Genomic DNA, 24,068 nt, shown 5'->3' with positions numbered 1-24,068 from the left:
GCAAATACCTACTTTCTAAAAGTGGTATTTGCAAACTCAGAAAATTAAAATAAACTTTACTAAAATATGTATTTTTTTATTCTGAGTTCAGGCATACCGAATTCGAATTTCTCCCGTGTTCCCGCGAGTCAGTTAGGATTATTAGAATGTAAGATTCTAACTGCCCATTCTGGCCTATGAGAACAGGTAGCCTTCAATAGTGAAAAACAAAAATGGCTGTAATTCACTGTTAGAACATGCTACACACATCAGAGCATGTCCTACCTTACACTTACAATGCACCCTGCCCTTGGGCCTACCACAGGGGTGTCTAACATGAAGCAAAGGGAAGGTTTAGGGACTGGCAAGTGGGTGCACTTGCCCAAGTCGACATGGCAGTGCTAGATTGCACACAGGCCTTGCAATGGCAGGCCTGAGACACACTTTACGAGCTGCTTCTGTGGGTGGCACAACCAGTGCTGCAAGCCCACCAGCAGCATTTGATTTACAAGCCCTGGGCACACATAGTGCACTGTACTAGGAGCTGACAGGTAAATCAAATAACCCAATCATGGAATAACCAATTAGTACATTAATTTAACATAGGGAGCACTTGCACTGTGGCACTGATTAGCAGTGGCACAGTGGCCAAAGCATAAATCCAGCAAAAACATATCAAAACAGAGGAGGCAATCCGTCACAAATGGAAGGGAGACTCACGCCAATGATGACAGGTCTAACACGTGTCCCCTCCAGCTGAAATGTGGGGAGAACTACTCTTCCCCTTGGGAGTTCTCTTCACTAAGGCTGAAAAATCTGGACAGACCATCAGCGTTGGCGTGTTCTGTACCAGGGCGGTGTTCCACCGTAAAATCCAAAACCTGTAGGGAAATGGACCACCTCAACAACTTTGGGTTCTCACCCGTCATCTGCATCAGCCATCTGAGGGGCCTGTGGTCGGTCTGAACCAGGAAGTGAGTCCCAAACAAGTATGGTCTCAACTTCTTCAGTGCCCAGACCACAGCAAATGCCTCACGCTCAAATTCACTCCACCTCTGTTCCCGTGGAAGTAACCTCCTACTGGTGAAGGCTACAGGTTGGTCTAGGCCCTCTTCATTAATCTGTGATAGATCAGCCCCCACACCATGCTCTGAAGCGTCTGTCTGTACAATTAATTCTTTTGAGAAGTTGGGCGCCTGAAGCACGGGTGTTGTGCACATGGCAGTCTTCAGGGCATCAAAAGCCTTCTGACAGGTGTCAGTCCAGTTCACTTTCTTGGGCTGCCTCCTGGAAGTCGGCTCAGTCAAGGGTGCAACAATGTTGCCATACCCCTTGACAAACCTCCTGTAGTACCCCATGAGTCCTAAAAAGGCTCTTACCTGTGTCTGAGTCTTTGGGGGTTCCCATGCCAGGATGGTATCAATCTTGGGTTGTAGGGGCGCCACCTGGCCGCTTCCTACCTGGTGACCCAAGTACACAACGGAACCCTGCCCGATCTGGCACTTACTTTCTTTGATCGTGAGGCCTGCCTTTCGCAGTGCCATCAACACTTCCCAGAGGTGCTGCAAATGTTCTTCCCAACTGGCGCTGAACACTGCAATGTCATCCAGGTTGGCGGCACTGAAATCCTCCAGCCCAACAAACACTGGTTGACCAACCTCTGAAAGGTGGCAGGTGCAGTCTTCATCCCAAAGAGCATAACCCGGAATTGGTAGTGCCCATCTGGTGTGGAGAATGCTGACCTCTCCTTAGCCCCATCAGTCAAGGCGATCTGCCAGTACCCAGACGTCAAATCAAACGTACTAAGGTACCGTGCTGCCCCTAACCGATCAATGAGCTCATCAGCTCTGGGGATGGGGTGTGCATCAGTCCTGGTGACTGAATTGAGCCCTCTGTAGTCCTCACGGAACCGGAGTTCGGTTGTGGCACCCGGCGAGGCAGCCTTTGGGACCAAGACCACTGGGCTGGCCCAAGGACTGTTGGAGGACTCAATGACCCCTAAAGCAACCATCTTGGAGATTTCCTCCTTAATGTAAGCCCTAACCTTTTCAGTCACTCTGTAAGCCTTGTGCTTGACAGGAGGACTGTCACCAGTGTCCACATAATGGACGCACCACTCTGTGACACCAGGAACCAAGGAAAATAGATCAGAGAATTGCCCCAACAGCTGGCGACAATCTTGCTGCTGATCAGGGGTCAGTGTGGGAGAGAGGCTGACACCATCCACTGACCCATCTTGCTCTGTTGCAGACAGGAGGTCAGGAAAAGGCTCGGTCCCCTCCTCCATTCCATTTTCTGTTGCTAGGTGCATGCCCACTTCAGACCTTTCTAAGTGCGGCTTCAGACGGTTCACATGCAGGACCTGCAAGGGGTTCCTGGGAGACTGCAAGTTCACCAGATAGGTGACATCACTCTTGTGCTCCACCACCTCATATGGACCGGTCCACCTGTCCTGGAGCGCACAAGGCTCCACAGGGGCCATGACCCAAACTTGAATGGGTGAATGGGTGGCACAACCAGTGCTGCAGGCCCACCAGCAGCATTTGGATTTACAAGCCCTGGGCACTCCTTTTGCACTGTACTAGGATCTGACAAGTAAACCAAATAGTCAATCATGGAATCACCAACTAATACATTAATTTACAGTAGGGAGCACTTGCACTGTGGCACTGGACAGCAGTGGCACAGTGCCCAAAGCATCCAACACCAGCAAAACACATGAGGCAACAACAAAAATGGAAGGGAGACCCACGTCAATGTGCCAGGTCTAACATGGTGGAATCGCCATCATCCACAAGAACACCCTCAGGGTCTCGACCAGCACCGACGTCACCTCAGCACCGCTGAACACCTGCACTTCCAGATCCACACCGATCCCAACTCCACCCTCAGAGGAACTCTCGTCTACAAACCCCCCGGACCCCGGCCTCAGTTCAGCGACTCCATCCCCGACTTTGTCAGCACGTACGCTCTCGCCTCGAGTGAGTAGTGCGCTGTACAAATGGACTGATTTATTGATTCCTCCAACAAACCTTGGACATAGAAGATGTACACTGTAATTCTTCTTCTTATGCCCAGTGAGGGGTGAAGGGGTGGAGCTGTAGCCAAGGAGCGAGAGAACAGCTGTTGTTGCAGTGAAAGCTTGTTGTGTCTGCACTAGGAGAAACTCATTAAAGAAAATAGTGCTTACTGACTAAATAAGACATATTGTGTAACAGCAGAAGTAAAAGGGCCAGTCCTCATGGGAGGTTTCAAATGAAGGCAGGCGGTAGGAAGGCCGGACTACCAAGCCTATTAATGAATCAGAAGCCAGCGTTTATGAAGGACAATGACGCAAGCGAATTATAAATATGGGGGAGAGTAGGTGGGGCTTCAAGTCCATACTCGAATACAGCATGCCTCGCAGAGCAACGTATGCCTTGCCTAGGCGCGATCTAAAAACTTGTATTACGTACCTCAACTTCTACTTTAATCTGGGTAAATATATTCATCTTTTAATTGGAAAAAATAGGGGGCATATTTACAACGAGTTAAGGCCACCAGAACGTCAGTTTTTAGATATTCTGGTGGCGTTAAATCATTCGCCCTATTAACAAGGAGGCGTTAAGCCACTTAACATGGCTTAACATCGTCTTGTAAATAATGCCCCTATTCATGCAGCACTTAGCGCCAAAGGGGCATGCAATGGGTATTGCAGTGGGTGTTCCGCTACAACACCCACTGCTTTTTGACGCTGCCCCATTTTTGCAAGGTATAGGACATTGGCAGGGAATACCTTGTCTTAAGCAGGCTATATGAGGAAAAATGTTTAATTTTTCCTCGTATTTTGCTCTTCCACTTGTGCTGCATTCTGCTGCACACATAGAAACAGCAAATCGCCTGTAAAGATTGTTTATGTGCAGGAAGGTGTGCCTTTTGAAACTGATGGAGCGCGGTGTTACCAATTTTGGAGCAATACCATGCTCCACCAATTTCTAGCACATATGCTTCATAGTTTATTGATTGGGTAGCTCTGCCATGAAACATTTAGGGGCATATTTACAAGCCCCAAACTCCTCCATAGCGTCACTTTTTCTGACACTTAAGTGGCATGGCTCTCTACCCCATATTTGGAAGGTGGCATTAAGCCACTTAACGTGGCTTAATGCCACATTGTAAATATGCCCCTTGCCGCAGCATTCTTCTGCAGCAAAGGGGCAGGAGATGGGCATTTTCTTTACGCTGCCCCATATTTACAAGGATGGGGCAGCGTCAAAAAACAAGAACAGGTAATACCTGTTCTTAAAATGGCCATACGAGGATAAATGATTAATTTCTCCTTGAATTTTGCTCTTTCTCTGTTTGTTGCATTCTGCAGCATACATAGAGGCATATTTACAAGGGCATTGCACCACAGGAACATCACTTTTAATGCCGTCCCTGAAGGACAATGCCGTGCTCCATATTTACAAGGTGGCCTTAAGCCACTTAACATGGCTTAACTCCACCTTGTAAATATGCCCCTTACCACAGCAATCTTCTGTAGCAAAGGGGCGGGCAATGGTTGTTGCTATGGGCATTACACCGCCACACCCTTTGCTTTTTTATGCTGCCCCCTATATACACGTGTGGGGTAAATATGGGACGAGGAGAAATCATTAATTTCCCCTTGTTTTTGCTGTTTCTATGTGTGGTTCTGCAGCACACATAGAAACAGCAAATTACCATTAGTGATTGTTCATGTGCAGGAAGGTGCCCCTTCCTGAACACAATCACTATAAACAATCAAACAAATATTTAAAATGACGTTTTGCAACTTCTATATGTGCTGCATTCTGCAGCACACATAGAAGTTACAAGTCGCCATTAGTGATTGTTTATGTGCATAAAGGGACACCTTCCTGCACATGAACAATCATTCCATGCAACGCAAGCATCCTTGCACTATGGTGAAAGGAGGCCTGCGTTGGCGCTAGGCAGCTAAATGTTGCGCTAGGGTAAAAGCAGGGGTGCACTGCTTTCATGTAAATATGGCATCTCCCTACGTTTTGAAACTGTTGGAGCGTGGTGCTAGCAATTTTAGTTTAGCACTGCGCTCCGACAGTGTCTTGTGACTATCCCCCATAGACACAGCAAATCGGCTTTCAAGATTGTTCTTGCACAAAAGCAATCGCCCCTGCAGCTCAGGCACCCTTGCCAAATGGCTTAAGGGTGCCTGCGCTGCCGCTAGGCAGCTTTTTTAGCACTAGGTGAAGCGCAGGGACGTGTTATTACTGCCTTGCTCACTTTGCCACTGGATTCAAGCAAGCCTGGCTGAAGACGGCTGTAATGCCAGAAACCGGTCCTAGGAAGCTTGTTTCCGGGCCAGGGAAGGCATGGCTTGGCAGTTCGGGTTGGACTGTTCCCATGAGGCACAGGGTCAGACTGATTTGCATATGGCCATGTCTGAACTGGGGTGGCAGAGTGGGTTAAAGAACGGTGATGGATTAAACCCAGATCTGTTGAGTGGGTGTGAGTGTTTGATAGGTTCCGATGCTCCGTCCATCATCACCCCCTTTTGTACCGCTTTGTTCGCCATACGTTGGCAGGGTATGCTCAGACGTGAGCTCCTTGCTCACTTTGCCACTGGATTCAAGCAAGCCTGGCTGAAGACGGGTGTAATGCCAGAAACCGGTCCTAGGAAGCTTGTCTCCGGGCCAGGGAAGGTGTGGCTTGGCAGTTCGGGCTGGACTGTTCCCATGAGGCACAGGGTCAGACTGATTTGCATATGGCCATGTCTGAACTGGGGTGGCAGAGTGGGTTAAAGAACGGTGATGGATTAAACCCAGATCTGTTGACTGGGTGTGAGTGTTTGATTGGTTCAGATGCTCCGTCCATCACCACCCCCTTTTGTACCGCTTTGTTCGCCATAAGTTGGCAGGGTATGCTCAGACGTAAGTCCCTTGCTCATTTTGCCACTGGATTCAAGCAAGCCTGGCTGAAGACGGCTGTAATGCCAGAAACCGGTCCTAGGAAGCTTGTCTCCAGGCCAGGGAAGGCGTGGCTTGGCAGTTCGGGCTAGACTGTTCCCATGAGGCACAGGGTCAGACTGATTTGCATATGGCCATGTCTGAACTGGGGTGGCAGAGTGGGTTAAAGAACGGTGATGGATTAAACCCAGATCTGTTGACTGGGTGTGAGTGTTTGATTGGTTCAGATGCTCCGTCCATCACCACCCCCTTTTGTACCAATTTATTTAAGTCGGCGGTGCTAGGATGAAAACGTCTCACTTGCGGATCTGTTCTGATTTCTCCAGCTAAGCATTAACTCACTCTTACCAGGGATGCCCGTCTGCACACGAGTAACCACACGGCCACAGCTTTGCACATTTGTACAAAAGAGGGCATTTTTGTTGTTGGTATTAAAAATGAGAGACACTGAGGTGAGTAACAATAATTATTTGCAGCATCTCATAATTAGTCAAGTCAAGTCAATTTTATTGTATAAAATTATTAAAAATTATTACAAAATGCATTTTGATCTTCATAGAACATAAAACACGTATATAATTTTAACTATTAGTGACTATTAGCCATATGAAAAATAAATATCATCTATTTCAATTTGATACTGTGATTCCCTGTTCAGCTTGCTGTAAGAGGGATTGGGCTTTCATCATGTATTTAACCCCCCTGCAGGCCAACATAGGAGATGATCCATCTAGCCATCGAATTACAGCTTGCCTACATGTTCGAATGTTCAATTTGTTAAAAATGTTCTTTAAAAGCCGTTTCCTCAAATCCTTAAGAACCGGGCAAACACATAGTAAGTGAGTTAATGTTTCATTCTGGTATCCACATAGACGACAGCATCTCATAATTAAAACTTAGCAGTGTGCATAATGTAAAGGGCGCCCCAGGCAAGGTCAGACGGCAGAGCTCTGTATATTTCAGGTTCAGGCAACATAACCATACAACTAAAGAATGTGATTATCATTTAGAAGACCTGCTTGCATTTTTGTCCATAGGTGCATTGTAGTTTCAGACACTGTAGTTTAAGGCAACTGTCTTCACGGATTCAGGCACTACAAAGAGTGTGATTAAGAGCTGCACGGTACAGTGAAAACTGCATGCGGAATTTATGTTGCCGTTCGGTAATACCACACCAGTATTGTACAATCAGGGCTTTAAATGGGCCGGGTCTCACCGGGTCGGAACACCAGCAGTTTTTTTTAAGGGGGCCTCAAAACGGGTCTCTGTCGGGCTCTGTTTTGTATCCTGGCACAGGTCGTCTGTTTTTTTTCAGGACTGCAGTGACAGCAGGCACGTGGATGCACGCTGCTCACACTGCTCACTAGTGGGAAAATTGCGGGATGACGCCATGCCAGGTGAGGTTGTAGGGGAAGGGAAATCCTTTAAAGAGAGTCATTTTCTCTCTGGATTTCCCTTTTCTTTTTGAAACTTAGGAGCAGCAACATTGTCGTGGTGTCACCAGGGCTTTAAGTGGAAGCTTTTTCAATATTATATACAAGTCATAGTGGCTGCTTATTTATCTTATGCAGATAACAACCACTGACAAACAGGCCCGGTTCTAGCGGGTGGGCCGGGTGGGCCAGTCCCACCCAAACATGAGCCTGGCCCACCCAAACAGAAACCTTGGCCCTCGCAGTGAGGTCTTGAAGGCAGGCGCGCAACGGCATTGGGCTCAAAGAGCTGTCTGTGTGTGTGTGCGCCCGGGCTGAGACAGCTTCCCGGGTGCACACACACACAGACAGTTTTTGAGATTATCGCAGCCGCACCCGAGTACTTCACAGGTCTTTAAAAGACCATTTACATATAAACAAGGCTTTGTTTATTTTTTCACCCCTTCATCTCCACATAGCGAAAGGCGACAAATCCTTTCTTTGACATGGGTAACCTTTGCCTACTGTTCTGCTGTGTGGATAATTCTTTTTCTATGCAGCACAGGAGAAAAGAAGTTTGTTATTTCCTATTCACCTTTCCTGACGACCCCCCCCCCTCCCCTCCCTCCGGCAGCTGCTTATCACATCAGGCTGCCTGTGACACAAAGTTTGACTAATGGAGCAGTTTCAAAGACTTTAGTTTCAAAGACTTTATTCGGTTTACAGAGTAGAAAACCATAAAATATTACAGATCTCATAAAAAAACAGGGCAAATCCATATCCTCAGCAAATTACACAACAATCCCATTGTATACATAATAAAAAATATATAAACACTGTATGTAAAAATTATTTAAAAACACACTATATTTACAGAGTGTGTGGGCCATCCAGTTAATAAAATGAGATACCAGCGTTACAGATGAGTAATTTAACCGGTTAAATAGGCCTTATGGCCTCAACACTGTGTTACAGAAAGAACAGCCATCAGTTAAGAATTAATTTTCCATACATTTTCTATATTTCAGTGAACATTTCAAAAATCCAACCACAAATGGGATGCATTCAGGCTTTAACATTTGTAGAAAATAAAGGGCTGGGAGCACTTTAGAGAAATTTAATTTTTTTTAAAGTGATTTTAATAAGAACCTCCGGGGAGCATCATAGAAACTACAGAAGAACATGACGTGCAGCAGATCCTGTGGAGACACTCCGTCGCAGCCACAGGTTGCTAGCACTTGTCCTCTATGGCACCCCAGAGGAACAGCAAGTAAAAAATGGAAATATTCCATTCTAAACCTGGTCAATAAAACCGCTTGTGGTTCGACAGGGGCAATAAAATGTAGGGCTCAGTATCTAGAGTAGTTTTAAGCATCACGAATTTCCGGATGCTGTTTTTGATAGTTCTACCCCATCTCTGTTTACTTTTTTGAGCAAGATAAAAGATTTCTTTACAAACACCACGTCTTCTGCAGTTATAAATCAGGTCTTAAAAACAGGTCTGGGTACCCCAAATCTTCAAAGCAAACCTTTATATATTTTAGCCATGGAATATCAAGCATGTGGTCCAGACTCATTACTTCTTTCAATAGCTCATGATTAAGGCTTAGGTTTTTATTTAGCCAACAACTGAGCCAGAAGAGCAATGGACGAATAGCCAGTGTGTCACAAATAAATGCAGTCCCTGTCTCTTCATGTACTATTAGATTAGAGGTAACTTTGGGTACCCCCAGCAGGGACTAATGGAGTAGTAGGTAAGAGAATGTGTTACTATTTGTTTTTCTTTTTAAAATCTGCTCCGGCCCAGCACGACTCATACTTCGTGTGAGCTTCATTTGAACAGTTTTTATCATTATCATGGCTGATGCAGGACAACAATAAGGCAATACAAAATGCACAGATAACGCTGGTGATTAATAATCCTGCTGGAGAGCAATCATTTGTCTGTTAGTAGTTTTTAAATGCAGATGAACAGTATTTAATGTGGACGCTCAGTGGGTTACTGCCTTTGTCACAGAGATCCTTGTGTTACTTGCAGTTCAGAAGTTACAATCCTAACATAGGACAGTGACCAATGAACTGTCACCAAAGAGCTGCCTACAAACATGAATGGTATAGTTAGAACTTCGCTTTTTTTGTTTTGTGATATAGTTAGAACTACCTCAGTCTTTCATTATTCTAATGTTGCTAAAATGAGTATGTTTGGGCAGATATACATTTTTATCAGTAAAGCTGACCCCCGTGGAATACTCTTTAAATCCTACAGTTGTGTTTCCCCAGACCAAATCCTTTTAAAATATACTGCCCACTAGTATGAATGACATGTGATTCTTACACCTTGTAATCCTCATTGGCTAATGGGACATTCCCTGTAGACTGATTTACATACTTGTATGATTCATTGTCTCTGTATAATGTGTGCGTGGTGTAAAGTACTGACACACACTACACTGATATGAGAAGTGCTATACAACAAATGAAATGCATATGAGAGAGTGGCTACATAAAGATGAGGGGCACTATTGGAGGGTGGCAGTGAGAGAATCCGAGGAGGCGGTAGTGGGAGGGGCTATGGAGCGATGAGGGGCACTGTTGGAGGGTGGCAGTGAGGGAATCCGAGGAAGAGGTCATAGGGTGGAGGGGGGAGCTAGGGAGAGATGAGGGACACTGGTGGAGGGTGGTAGTGAGGGAGTCTGAGGAGGAGGTCAATTGAGGGGCCATGGAGAGATGAGGGGCACTGTTGGAGAGGTGGCAGTGAGGGAATCCAAGGAAGAGGTCATGGGGTGGAGGGGGGAGCTAGGGAGAGATGAGGGGCACTGGTGGAGGGTGGTAGTGAGGGAGTCTGAGGAGGAGGTCATGAGGGGGAGGGGCTACAGAGAGATGAGGGGTACTGGTGGAGGGCGGTAGTGAGGGAATCCGAGGAGGAGGTCATAAGGGGGAGGGGCTATGGGGAGATGAGGGGCACTTGTGGCATGTGGCAGTGAGGGAATCCGAGGAGGAGGTCAATAGGGAGGGCCATGGAAGGATGAGGGGCACTGTTGGAGGGTGGCAGTGAGTGAATTCGAGGAAGAGGTCATGGGGTGGAGGGGGGAGCTAGGGAGAGATGAGGGGCACTGGTGGAGGGTGGTAGTGAGGGAGTCCGAGGAGGAGGTCAATTGGGGGGCCACAGAGGGATGAGGGGCACTGGTGGAGGGTGCAAGTGAGGGAATCCGAGGAAGAGGTCATGGGGTGGAGGGGGGAGCTAGGGAGAGATGAGGGGCACTGGTGGAGGGTGGTAGTGAGGAAGTCTGAGGAGGAGGTCATGAGGGGGAGGGGCTAAGGAGAGATGAGGGGCACTGGTGGGGGGTGGTAGTGAGGAAGTCTGAGGAGGAGGTCATGAGGGGGAGGGGCTAAGGAGAGATGAGGGGCACTGGTGGGGGGTGGCAGTGAGGGAATCCGACAAGGATGTCATAAAGGGGAGGGGTTAAGGGGAGATGAGGAGCCCTTCTGGCATGTGGCGTGGCAGTGAGGGAATCAGAGGAGGAGGTCATATAGGGGGGGCATGGAGGGATGAGGGGCACTGTTGGAAGGTGGTAGTAAAGGTATATACGGAGAAAGAGGTTATTGGTGCGGCGCCAAAAAAGACTTTCGCATCAGCGCTGAAGCCGTCCCTGTCATGCCTTTCTGTTTTTGTTTATTTAATTAGCAGTCGGGTCATAAGGGCTACTGTGGAACATACTTTAGAGTGCAAACTAATTATATTTACTGCTATATTCAATGTTTTAAATTTGAAGGTGATTTTACTAATGTTTTTACCGGGAAAAATGAAAGTGGGGCCCGATGGTGCCTGATATGGGGCTTGGGCCCAAGGTCAGCTGTGAGATAAGGTGCACTGGAGAGGAGTAGTCGACAATCAAGCCTGTAAGAGAGTGCATTGCAGAGTCCAGGATCAGGTGGAGGTAGTAATGAAGAGGGATTCTCCTTGAAGGCTCCCACAGAGGAAGCCCGTGAAGTGTCACTTGCCTGATACTCCCACCTCAGAAACCTCCTCTTCCCATCAAAGGAACATTACATGTAAAAAACACTTTTTGAGAGTGATAATATTTAGAAAGAGATTTGAAAAAGAGTACGTTTTACTGGGCCTTGTAAGACTAAGAAGAGATAAAGGAGGGCCCTGAAGCAGGCCCGCCTAGACATATATGCGACAAATCGAGTCCGCAGTGGTCCACCCAGATTCACCCTTTGCACACCCAAAAAAAAAATCCTGGAGCCGGGCCTGCTGACAAAGCCATTAGTCCTGACTTGTAGTAGGTATAATGTTACTTATTGTATCATATATCTGGGTGCAATGACAGAACCAGCAAAATGCAAGTCGGATGGCACAGATTGTTTGCTTAAGTGTTTTAAGCCCCGCCCTTAATTACATTGGCCACGCCCATTTAGGAGCCCTCCAGTTTTTTCATCACACTTAAAGCCCTGCGTACAATTATGAGTTAAATTGAATCGACAGATTGTTGCGTGAGACTGAGTTTATTGGTCATAAAGCCACTCGAAATTCCCAATTGTGTGGGGTTTAATGCACGCATTTACCAGCAGCACTGAGTAGTGCCTGCTCCGGCCTCTGCGTGGGTTGTAGAGAGGGTTGAAGGAAGGGGAAGCGAGGTTCTTCTCATGCTGGGGAGAATTGTATGCTCCCCTGTCAGAAAAAGAATGATGAAGAAGCTTTGCTGCAGCATCTAAAGGCTCCTGCAGTTCCTGCGGACAGTCAGTGACCCAGTGAAATAGGGTCCTGTGTTCCAAGACCCAGGCCAAAGGATACGGAAACACCAGTTCAAATAAATCAGGCAGAACGGAATTCCATGTTGCAATTTTACACTGCCTGGCTCGGGAACGGGGAATACGTCTTTAGCACCTGACACTGGTAAAATGATTTACGCGTGTAGGATGACGTATTTCGACCTCAGCCAACTCAGTAAACTGTGTCTGACATTCCAGTTGGAGTCTGAAGTGCGGCCTGCTCACCAGCTTCTAGCTCCTTTTATGCAATACTCTTTATCCAACTTTGCCTTCCGCCTGCTGGTACCTAAGCCATGCACGAGCGCTGACAGGCCCCACTTCCTAGGAACTGCAGGAATGTGAGCTCAGAGCTAGCCTAGCTCTGTGTTCACATTCCTACAGCTCAGCTAGGCCTATTTTGGAGCAAGGGTGCATTGCTGAAATACAACATGACCTGCAGCTCAAGGCGCGGACGCCTGGCCAGGGGCCAGTCCTGCTCTAAAAATAATCCTCTCAGAAAAGAGTGAATGGGGTGAGGGGGTTCGAAGTGTGCCTTCTAGTGAAGCTTGTGCTCCAGGTGTAAGGGCTTAAGCGCCGCCCTGGTGGTGATTCAGATTCATTGCTTGCGAAGTGCGTTTGTTTCTGCTGGTGCTCTTGCAGAATGTGATGGTTCTCGAGGATTCATAAAAAACAAGGACCCCCTGAGTAGCAGTGAAAACAACTCCTAGGACAGGGATAACATGTATGAGTGTAAATTCCTAGACAGTTGCAAATGGAAACAAGTAAATAGAAAACAAAGCAAGAAGGAAACAAAATCTATATAAAAAGGACATCATAATTTTAGTAAACAGTTAAAAATCATGTAGTGTGCTAAAATAGCTTACACTTCCTGACATCAAACATATAAAATAAAAAACACACATACATTTTCAAGATTTCAAATACAATTTAAAAACAAGTAGGACACACAGTTATTTTCAATGTTATCTAGCTATACAGTGGCAAATAGAGTTCAACTCTATTTGCCACTGTATCGCTAGATAACATTGAAAATAACTGTGTGTCCTATAGATTTATATATATTTTGTTTCCTTCTTGCTTTGTTTTCTATTTACTTGTTTCCAACTGTCTAGGAATTTACACTCATACATGGTTCTCGAGGATGCCATTAAGCGTGGAGTAGTATGACCTGACCGTGATGCTGCAGTTGTCTAGAGCGCGATATCATTGCTCGTTCTTTCTCATCGAGTCCTTAATGGACTGGAACTTGCAACCTGACCCCCCCCCCCCCCCCCATCACCCACCCTCCCCCACCAGCGCCTTGAGACCCTTACGGGTGAGTAGTCCTGCTTAACAAACACGAGATTGATTGATTGAGGGAGATGGATGACGTAGTTCTCTATTTTTCAATGGTCGTTGTAGTCTGCACAGGGCAGCGGCGGGAAGTGGGGTAAGAGATGTTCCCGATGGTGCCGTTTTGTAGTCTTTTGTGGTTTCTGGTGGTACGCTTTGGTGGGGATGACAGTCTTAACGGTGTGGTAAGATGGTGGGGAATGGTCCCGGGTGTGCAGTTGAACGTCCCTGAGAGTGCAGCTTGTCAGAGTGGGTTATATGTCGTTACCACGAATTCCGTTGCAACGCATGCCTTTTCCACGCATGCGTTACCACGGAATTCGTTTTCCCCTCATCTTCTTTGCCACGTCGTTCTTACGTCATAAAGAGGAAGCGGAAGTTTATTCCGCTTCCTCTCTTATGACACTGTTTTTTTCGGCACGGCGGGATCGTTTTTTTATGGGGGGGGAGACCCCCCCCAACCCCCCTATTTAATCCTTCGTTTTTTTTTTTCGTGGTAAATACGATCGTTGAAGGCATACGCGTTGGAAAGACGTTTACGTGGTAAGTGCCTCGTTGTAAACGTTACGCGTAGTACTGCCTTCGTTGTTAATGATGTTTCCCGTCAGAGTGTAATCGGCGTTGGAGGACCCGAATAGTGAATCTGGATGCAGCAGATTGCTCATGAGATGCACATTGGAGTGCTAGGCCCCTGACACTGCTGCTGTGTCATGAGGTCAACGGCCTGTTATGATGCAGTTTTGTGACCTCAGACGGTACAGTTTTGGCGGGGTGACGTGACGGACTCTTTGATGGCGTAGTTGATAATTCGCATGGTTGCAGATTGATACATTGAGTATCCCATTCTGGAGACAGCTGGCAGGAGGGCTTTCTTTCAGATATTATCTTTCCTTTGAAGAGAACACTTATACTAATTCTCTTTTTCTCTTTTTTCCTTTCCCCTCCCTCTTGTAGGCCTACGAGAAACGCTTTCCTGCTTGCCCGCTGATCCCCGTCTTCCTAGGCAGTGAAATCCTCCAGGAGTACCGAAGTGAAGATGAGTCGATCCACATTGTTGAGCGGAGCTGTAAATTGAATGTGGATGCCCCTCGCCTGATAAAGAAGGTGAGCATTTGGAGGCCTGCTACACACAAATATCAAATACAACAAATGTCTTTACTGTGCATGCCTTTATATGTGTGTAACAAAGCCCGACGCAGCTAAATTAACAATTCATGTTGGACTAATACGAATTAGGAGAGAAATGTCTGCTGACATTGCGCGATCGTGAAGTAGCTGCAGAGGAGATGTTTCAAAACTCTCCTACAAATCAAATAGAACAGGCCAGTGGTGTAACTGGTGATAATCCCAGCAGTTTTAGTGAAACATTTCGAATGACGCAAAAGTTAATGAAGCAAGAGCAGTCTAAGTGGTGGGAGTATAAGTCCCTCCAGCGATATCTAGAGGTGGGCAGGATCCCCAGGGGGCTGAGGATAATGATAGCCCCAAGCTATGAAACACCAAATCCTCAAATGATGGCCGAGAGGGCAGAGTGCAATTTGGAGTTGTCACGCAAACTAGTTCAGATTTCGGTAAAATACACTGAAAGTGACAGACTGGAACTACAAAGAAAAATAGACGCCCTTAACGAGGAAATCAAGAAGCTAGGGGACACTCAACTACTGCAGAAATGACACGAGGAGATGATGGGGGAGACTACGCAAGGAGGAGGACAAAATGAAGGCAAGGAAATGGTACAAATTCCAATGTGACCAAGCGGATTACGAAAACGGCCAGATCCTCACGTTTTCGGGGAAATAAGATTCACTAAGGAATGCATGGTCTAGCAAACGTACGGAAATGGCACATCAGATAGGACACAATCAAGGCCATGATGCAATTACATCAGCAACAGACCTAAATTCGGCGCTAGAAAGCAAAACGGAACCGGAAACAATTGCCACAAAATCAAGTCAAAGTAAAGTTAAACTGTCCTTGTTGGAGGAAGTAGATTGAAGAGAAGAGAAACAGAAGAGAAGCAGCAAACCAGGAAAGAACGTAACAGTAAAAGAAGGCAGGAAAGGAGAAAAGCAAGCCGCAAGAGGAGAAAACAAGAACCTAGTGCACGGGCAGTGGAAACGCAAGTAATAGAGAACCAACTGCATAAAAGCGCTAATTGTAATGTTGGGGGCCCTGGGCCCTCATGCTGGAAAGGACTAACGCAGACACAGTGAGCTACATGGTACAACTGGCCCAGAGCACGCGGGCTCGGCCTCTTTTATTCAAGCTGTGTCACCTGACCAGTGACATCAGTGGTGGGTGGGTGTTTAGTGTAGGACATATAGAAAACGCTAGACTGCTGACTGTGACTCTGGGTCACTACATCCCTCCCAAACTTGGGGAAAAATGAAAACAAAAGAAAGTCCAACCTGTGGGAGAAAAAGTGCAGTTCGCAAACCCCACGAAAAAGTTCAAACCTGTGGGAAAGAAAATGTACATACAATATAACACTGGACTCTATGATTTGAAGTGAGTCTCTTTGGCGGATTGCAGGTCGCAGATGGTGTAGTTACTACATCCAGGACTCATGAGTCACTGTGGCATGGTTTGCCGTTATTCGGCGGGTCCTATCTTCTGTCTGCGCCGCCTGGACGTTGTTCTCGGTCCTGCCTTTGCTTGGCACCACTGGTGACAGTTGGCAGTTAGAGAGAAGGGTGACATGATCTGAGTATTGTTTATCTTCTCGGTTCTCCTCTTCAGTCCTGGTCCTTGGTGATGTCTCAGGGCAGGCTTCAAAGTATTTCTGGGCAGATGAAAGGAGTAGGTGCATACATCCCTCTCACTAGGATGCCCCTCTCGCCGGTATTCCTCTCTCACAAGATGTCCGGGAGGACCTCTTTGCCAGGTTTCCACTGGACTGGTGTTTTCGGTCATGTTGCTCCACCATAGCCTTCGGGCCATGAGCGGGGCGCTCCACGATCTTCACCGTTGTGTCCTAGTTCCACCTGAAGGTTACGCTGTCGACTCTTTTCTTGCACGTGAAGCTTTCCTCTCCGTGGGTCTTGCAGACGCACCGTTGTGGACCTGTCTCTCTTGTGGGACTTGCTGCCACCAGAGTCCCTTGAGGCCTTTGCTTCTCGGGCAGCCACGGGTTGGTGTGGAGTGGTCAGTTCCTCAGCCGGATGTGTGAGCACTCTCGCCATCCAATCTTCCGCTCAACCCCAAAGGTAGATTGTTGTCAACAGTCCAAACTTGCCCTCTTCTGCGATCGCCACCTGGATGGATGGCTCGTAGGTGGATATCTTTGACTGGTGCCGCCGGTGTTCATGCCAGGCCTTGTTCTCCGCTGCACTCCGGTGTTCTGGTGCATGTCACCATCTTCTTCTGATGGGTGTGTGAGTTGACTGGTCACACCTCTTCTCTTCTTGTGATCTTCTAGTGGCACTGTGGCACTCACTACCCTTCTTCTCCTCCATTCCTTTCACAACATGGTCGGTCCCTTTTCTTGTCTTAACTACCCAGGCCATCTCCGTGTGGCGTGCACTCCACACGTGTCTCCCTGGTTGCGTCCTACCCTTAGGACACGCCTTCTCTTCTTCCGATGACCAAAACCAGGCATCGCACCTTTCTTCCTGTCGCTCCTTCTTTCCTTCGGGTCAGACCTCTTCTCGGTCCCATCCATGGACCTCTTCTTGAACTTTATGTCAGTCTTCATGTCAGACTATTCAGTTACTTTAGCTTTGACTTTCTGGCAAGTCATCTTCGCAGTCGTGACCTTCTGGCAGGTCATCTTCTCCTTTTCTTTCCGGGCGATCATCTGACTGGTCATCTTCTCCTTTTCTTTCCGGGTGACCATCTGACTGGTCATCTTCTCCTTTTCTTTCCGGGCGACCATCTGCCTGGTCAGCTTCTTCCTTTCCTTTCGGACGACCAACTGACTGGTCCGCGTCTTCTTTCCTTTCTTTTCCGGGTGACCATCTGACTGGTCCGCATCTTGCGGTGACTTTCTGGCAAGTCATCTTCGCTGTGACCTACTGACAGGTCTCCGAGGACGCGATCCCTGCGTGACTCGGTCGTGGTGGCGTGGAGTTCCTTCACTCCTTGCGCGTTCCTGCGCAGTGCGGTGTTGTCCTGTTGTGTGGAGTTCCTTCACTCCTTGCGCATTCCTGCGCAGTGTTGTTCTGTGGCATTGGGGTTCCTTCACCCCTTGTGCTGTCCTGTGCAATGCTTTGCTTCTGGTGCGTCCCGGCGCTGTCTCCTTGCGTGTTCCTGGGGTTCCCGGTGCGTTCCTCGGCTGTCTCCTGGCGCGTTCCTGAAGGTTTTGGCGCGTTCCTGCGCTATCTCCTGGCGTGTTCCAGAATGTTCTGGCGCGTTCCTGCGCTGACTCCTGAACACTTCTTGCACTTCCTGGGGTTTTTTCGCGTTGTTGTGCTTCTGGCGCGCTCTTGCGCCGTCGCCTTTTATCTTCTCAGGCTGTGTGGTGACTTGGTGGCGTTCCGGTGTGATAATGTTCTTTGTGGTTCTGGAGTGTTCCTGCTGTCCATTAGCTTTGGGGTCAGAACCTTTTTCTGCTGCGGTGGATGTGGTTGTATGGGCGCTTCGCCGCAGAGTGTCCTCTGTTGGGAGTCTGCTGTCCTTTGGCACACTTGGGGCTGCTAGGGCAAAACTGCAGTGATCACTCGCCTTGCTGCAGGCCTATCTGGATGCTGTCTTTTCCCTTCACTACAGTATCCTCAAAAGGCCACTAGATGGCGGTGTCTCTTCTGGTTTGATCCGGCAGAAGCCTTTGTACTGCAGACTTCGTGCTCATGCTTGACTTTCCCCTGAAGCCTCACTGCTCAGTCGTCCTCCCGGGACACACGGGGGTGGCCGGAGGCCACAGGACAACTCCGTCTCCACTCCGGTGAGTTGTGCTCCCTTCATGCTTTCACCAACTGCGGGCACAATGTTATGCCGGGAGGCTTTGTCCCTTGATCTCGCGGCGGTGGTCGCACACAGTCCATTCAGGCTTCTCTCGCCCCTCGCCGCAGGCTCTCAGTACATGTGCTGCGCGGGGGGGTTTTGGGCGGGGGCTGCTGTAGGGATGCAAAATGTAGCTGGAAGTCTGTTTGTTGTGTACGGGGGTTTAGCCTCCGCATGTGCTGGCTGCTCGGCTCGGTTACGGGCTGCCTGTTGTCTCTCTCATGGCTGCTCCGTGATCACAAGACCCGGCGGTGTCTTTCAGCTGGTTCTCCTCCACCGCTGCAGCTTTAGGCACGCTGTGCACGGGTGGGGGACAAATAGGAGCTGCTCCAGTCACTCCTCTCGCCCACCCCCGCCCGCCAGCCTCACACAGTCCTTGCGCGGGCAGGGGGGGCTGGGGGCCAAGTTCCGATGTGCGGGGCAGGCACTCGCTTCAGGGACAGTGTGGGCATTACATCGCGGGTGGGCTCCGCCTTAATTACTCGGCGCCCGGCAGCTCTCCTTACGCTGCGGGCGCTCTCTGGTAAAGTTTATTCACCCCTCCGCCGCACTTCACACACGCGGCGGGGGAAACGCTGCAGGCAGGCCGCGGGTGGGCTCCGCTGGCCTTGCTTCTAATGTTCATTCACCCTCGCGGCGGGGGACAGGAGGCACCACAGGCAGGCCGCTCCGCTGGCCTCGCTATACTAGGGGCACTGTGTACAGTGTATAGCGGGTGGGCTCCGCTTTCGGTGCTTTACTGTAGGCTCACCTTTGGCCGACGGGCCTTCACCTTCCACGCGGGTGGGCTCCGCGGAGGTCTCACAGTGGTTGCCGCGTCTGTGAGGCATCCAGTTTCGGCTCGGTGGCGGCCGATGCAGGTGGGCTCTGCACAGCTCTCTCTTCACCGCAGGCAGGGGGCTCAATCGCGGCCTCTTTTATTCAAGCTGTGTCACCTGACCAGTGACATCAGTGGTGGGTGGGTGTTTAGTGTAGGGCATACAGAAAACGCTTGACTGCTGACTGTGACTCTGGGTCACTACACTAATCATAGCGCCAACACCATAATCAATCTGGCACAAATTGATTTAAATGCAGCCGAATTACAACTGCTTGCACTGGGATTGTCTTATTGTCCTGAGAACAACTTTAATTGCAGGCAAACTAGAACTGATGTGTATGAGTTTATATGGAAATTAAAGTTGACAAAATATCACTTACTTCAAAAAACACCGCAGTGCACCGACATCAAGATAGGAAGGATCCCATCCTCAAATACATTGGATCTAACAGTGGGAGACCTTTCTCTGCCCCAAGGTCTCCAAGATTTACAAGATGAAAATGCAACCCAAACTGGTGGAGATCAGGAAAAGACACAACAGACACAAGCAAGTATCTCAAGTGCACCACTATATGAAATGTTTGCAAAACCTGATACCCCGTTACTAAATCCAAATTTAACCCAATTATACCTCAGGACTCTGGATGTTTCTAATGAACAGGTGGTAGCTCAAATCAAAAATGCTGAATGTTAATCTCCATAAAACCAAAAGAATGTATACAAATTAGGAAAGGAGATATCATCAACTAATCAGTAACTCCAAAACGAGAAGCAATTGGTGGTCAGGAACTCAGATAAATGAGGTAATATCATCCTTTGGCCACTCAAGGATTATATGGAAGAGGCTCTATCCGAACTTAATGAACCAGAGTGCTACAGGAAAAGCTCAATACAAATAGTGAGAAGTACCAATGATGAGTTTTGTGTCAAGCTTTTAGTGTGGAAAAGTGCTGGTCTGCTGAGTTCAGAGGAATACACGTTTTTAAATAAAGAATATCCAACCATGCCAGTTATTTATTGTATTCCTAAAGTACATAAGAACTTGCAGAAACCGTCAGGCAGGCCTATCACATTGTCATGTGATGACCCTTTTGAAAACATGTTCCGGTATTTAGACTACTTTTTGCAGGACTATGGAAAAAACCTCCAATCATATGTACAGGATACCAGTGACTTTCTTCTCAAAATCCAAGATATTGAATGGTGTACTGGATATATCCTGATGGCTCTTGATGTTACATCGTTGTACACAAGTATCAGGCGCAATGATGGCATCAGTGCAGTGGAACATTTTCTCAACAATCACCCATTGACATTTGCACAGCACAGTAAAATGCTAATAAGTATGCTTTTGTCTATCTGCAAAATAATCTATTTATTTTCAAAATCCAGATTTTCCAACAGGTTTGAGGTGTGTCAAAGGGGGGTAGCTTCTCTCCCAACTATGCCTGTTTACATATGGGCTGGTGGGAGGAGCTGGTCCTCAAAAAGCAATATGGCTACATATTCCAAGACAATGTGGTAACCTGGCTCAGGTTTCTTGACGATTTATTTGTAATCTGGCATGGGTCAGAACAAAGTGCATTGGAGTGTGTTCCACATATTAATGTAAATAACATCAATTTGAATTTTACAGCTACTTATAGCCCTGAGCTGGTTACCATTTTAGATGTCCAAGTTCGCATCTTTAATAATAAGATCACAACTACCTTACATCGTAAAGAACCGCAGGGAACTCTGTATGTGCAACATTCCGTCCATCATCTTGTGTGTTTTGCTGTTCGCCCTATGTTGGAAGGGTATGCCCAGACGTGGGTCCCGTGCTCACTACGTCACTGGAGTAAAGCTATCCTGGCTGATGGCGGCTGATAGCCAGAAACCGGTCCTAGGATGCTTGATTCTGGTCCTGGGAAGACATGGGTTGGCAGTTCGGGCTGGACTGTTCCCATGAGGCACAGGGTCAAGACTGATTTGCATATGGCCTTGTCTGAACTGGGGTGGCGTGGTGAGCAAAATAACGATGGATTAAACCCAGATCTGTGACTTGGGGTGAATGTTTTGCCAATGTGCAACATTCCGCCCTTCATCTGGTGTGTTTTGCTGTTCGCCCTATGTGGGAAGGATATGCCCAGACGTGGTTCCTGTGCTCACCACACCACTGGAGTCAAGCTATCCTGGCTGATGACGGCTGATAGCCAGAAACCGGCCTAAGATGCTTGATTCTGGTCCAGGGAAGACATGGCTTGGCAGTTCGGGCTGGACTGTTCCCATGAGGCACAGGGTCAAGACTGATTTGCATATGGCCATGTCTGAACTGGGGTGGCGTGGTGAGCAAAATAACGATGGATTAAACTCAGATCTGTGACTGGGGGTGAATGTTTTGCCAATGTGCAACATTCCGTCCATTACGTGTGTGTTTTGCTGTTCGCCCTATGTGGGAAGGGTATGCCCAGATGAGGGTCCCATGCTCACAACGTCACTGGAGTCAAGCTATCCTGGCTGATGACTGCTGATAGCCAGAAACCGGTCCTAGGATGCTTGATTCTGGTCTAGGGAAGACATGGCTTGGCAGTTCGGGCTGGACTGTTCCCATGAGGCACAGGGTCAAGACTGATTTACATAGTGCCATATCTAAACTGGGGTGGCATGGTGAGCAAAATAATGATGGCTTAAACCCAGATCTCTGACTGGGGGTGAATGTTTTGCCAATGTGCAACATTCCGTCTGTGAGAAGTTAGCCTGGCATATGATGTCCACTAGTTCTAGTGGGCAACTTGTACCAGTCTAATCGACCCTTATTGATGATGGTTGTAAAGTCAACCTTATAGAAAGCTATCCTAGTGGTAGCATGAACCAGCAGTCTTTAGGCTAAGACTTCAGTAGGCGAGTTAAGCAAGTTGTTTTACCATATATAATACTTGAATACCAAATGAAAGGACACCACACAAGGTATATATCAAATATATATGTATTTAATCTAAACACAACCCCTCTGCACTCTTTATGAGGTCAGAGGAAAAAATACAATACAAGTCACACAGTTAATACACAATAAGTTGCACAGTATACATTATGCCCTAGGGGCCTCACTAACCATATACTAAGAAAGTGGTATAAGTACCATGTGAGAATTAGAAAGCAGGCCTAGGGCCTGTAGAATCCCTGGAGCTACACTAAGCAACCAAAGGTTAAGAAGTAGGAGACCCCCGGGAGTCGCATGCAGTGTCTAAACACAGGCGCAGGCTCCCATTGACTTTTTATGGAGTTCGTAAAAGTTACAAAGTTACAAGTTGAGGACACTTCCGGATGGACTAGGACGGAACCCTTTTAGACTTAGACACTAGGAGGGACAATGCCCTCGAAACTACCAGAGTACTCGTGTTACCTCACCCACGGAAGCCAGGTGCATAGGTGTCTTTTGATGTCGGGTTTCGTCATCGTTTTCTATGGAGAGCTGCAAGGAAGTGCTGCAGGCGACCAGAGGAAAAGTGTCCGGGTGGATACACAGGTGGATCAGAGATGTGAAGAACCTGAAAGCAGAGGTGACAGAGTCTGAGTCACTAACCAGTGACCAGGAAGAAACCAGGAAGGAACCAGGCGATGTTGTGTGCATGAAGGTGAAGAAAGTGAGTTTGTTTCTTCAGCCACGAGGTCCAGGAAGCATCGACAATAACTAGAAGCTGAACTTGAGCTGGGCCACGATGGATCTAGATGACTGAAGTGTTGGTATCCAGATTGAACCCAACAAGCCTTGGCAAACACAACCCATGCAGGATGTCCAGATTGGCTCTGTTGCAGGCCAGCAAGGTCTGTGGCCCTTCTTCTTTGCAGGGAAGCTGGGGCAAGCCTGGAGCAACCAAGATCGCAAATTAGATTCAAGATGGGGTCCTCAGTGGGCTCATTAGCCAACAGGCAAGGAACTGGGAAGACGCATCAATAACAAATGTGAAGGCGGGGCCCACGGGACACTCATGGAGTGCGGAGGCCTGGGCTTTGGGTCAAATGATGCTCGGGGCTGGGGCTTCTTGTACCCCAACGCACAACTTACTGAGGCTTCAGAAAAGGAGTGCAGGTACCAAAATAGAGGATGTGCAAGATGTCTGGTCCCACATCTCTTGTGTCGGCCACGGGTCTCAGTTTTGCTGTGAATGTGGGTCAGGGTCAGGGAAGTCTGAAAGTCCAGTTCTTGAGTCGCAGAGTGTTCAGGTTTCGGCGGGAGCCTTGAAACTGCAGACTGGCAAAGTTGCTGTTGGTGCCTGTTTGAACAGGGTGGTCACTCCTTGACCACAAGGGCGATGTCTTCCATCTTCTAGTCAGAATAGAATGTCGAAGGTCCAAGAGTTCTGTATCAAAGTTTTGTTCCAGGATAATCTGAAGCCCTTGGGACACAGCTCCTATACTTATACTAAGGATGGGGGCTGGATTACCTGCCTAGGTCCCTCCTATGGGCGGACCTGAGAAGGGGGTGGTTACACCCCTTTCCCTTTGTCCAGTTTCGTGACTGAGCTGGGGCTGGAGTGCGCCAGCAACTGGTTTGAACCGGGCTATGCATGGAGCACCTTGTGCGCCCCAGGCAGTGTTTAGATGCTTTCACTAAATGCAGCCCTCCCTGCCCCAATACACAAAACCCCTGTCTGGGGAGGTGCTGGCACCTCCCTGGACAGGAAACCTATTGTCCAGGCCACCCTTGCTGGAGTTTCTCCCAGCAATAGGAGGTCAGACTCGTGTCTGTGGCAGCAGCATCCATTTTGTGATGCTGAGGCTCTGTTTAACTTTAATCGGGTAAAGCAGTAACATACATGTCTTTTCCCTCTAGAAGGTTGGAATGCTACCCCCGCCGCCAGAATTGGCGCGGGGGGG

General features: G+C 48.1%; 1 protein-coding gene across 2 annotated transcripts in view; it reads left to right on the top strand.

Annotated features, from left to right (window-relative positions):
• Positions 1–24,068, top strand: part of SEC14L5 (SEC14 like lipid binding 5) — a 792,673-nt gene that overhangs the window by 202,523 nt on the left and 566,082 nt on the right. For both annotated transcript variants that reach the window (XM_078664277.1, XM_078664278.1), the window contains exon 3: positions 14,402–14,551. In XM_078664277.1, coding sequence (XP_078520403.1) covers positions 14,402–14,551 — 150 coding nt within the window. The remainder of the gene's footprint in view (positions 1–14,401; positions 14,552–24,068) is intronic.

This window comes from Lissotriton helveticus, chromosome 10 (assembly GCF_964261635.1).
Source record: "Lissotriton helveticus chromosome 10, aLisHel1.1, whole genome shotgun sequence".
NCBI classification, from domain to species: Eukaryota; Metazoa; Chordata; class Amphibia; order Caudata; family Salamandridae; genus Lissotriton; species Lissotriton helveticus.
The sequence above is the reverse complement of the archived record's forward strand: the minus strand, read 5'-3'. Positions and strand labels throughout refer to the sequence as shown.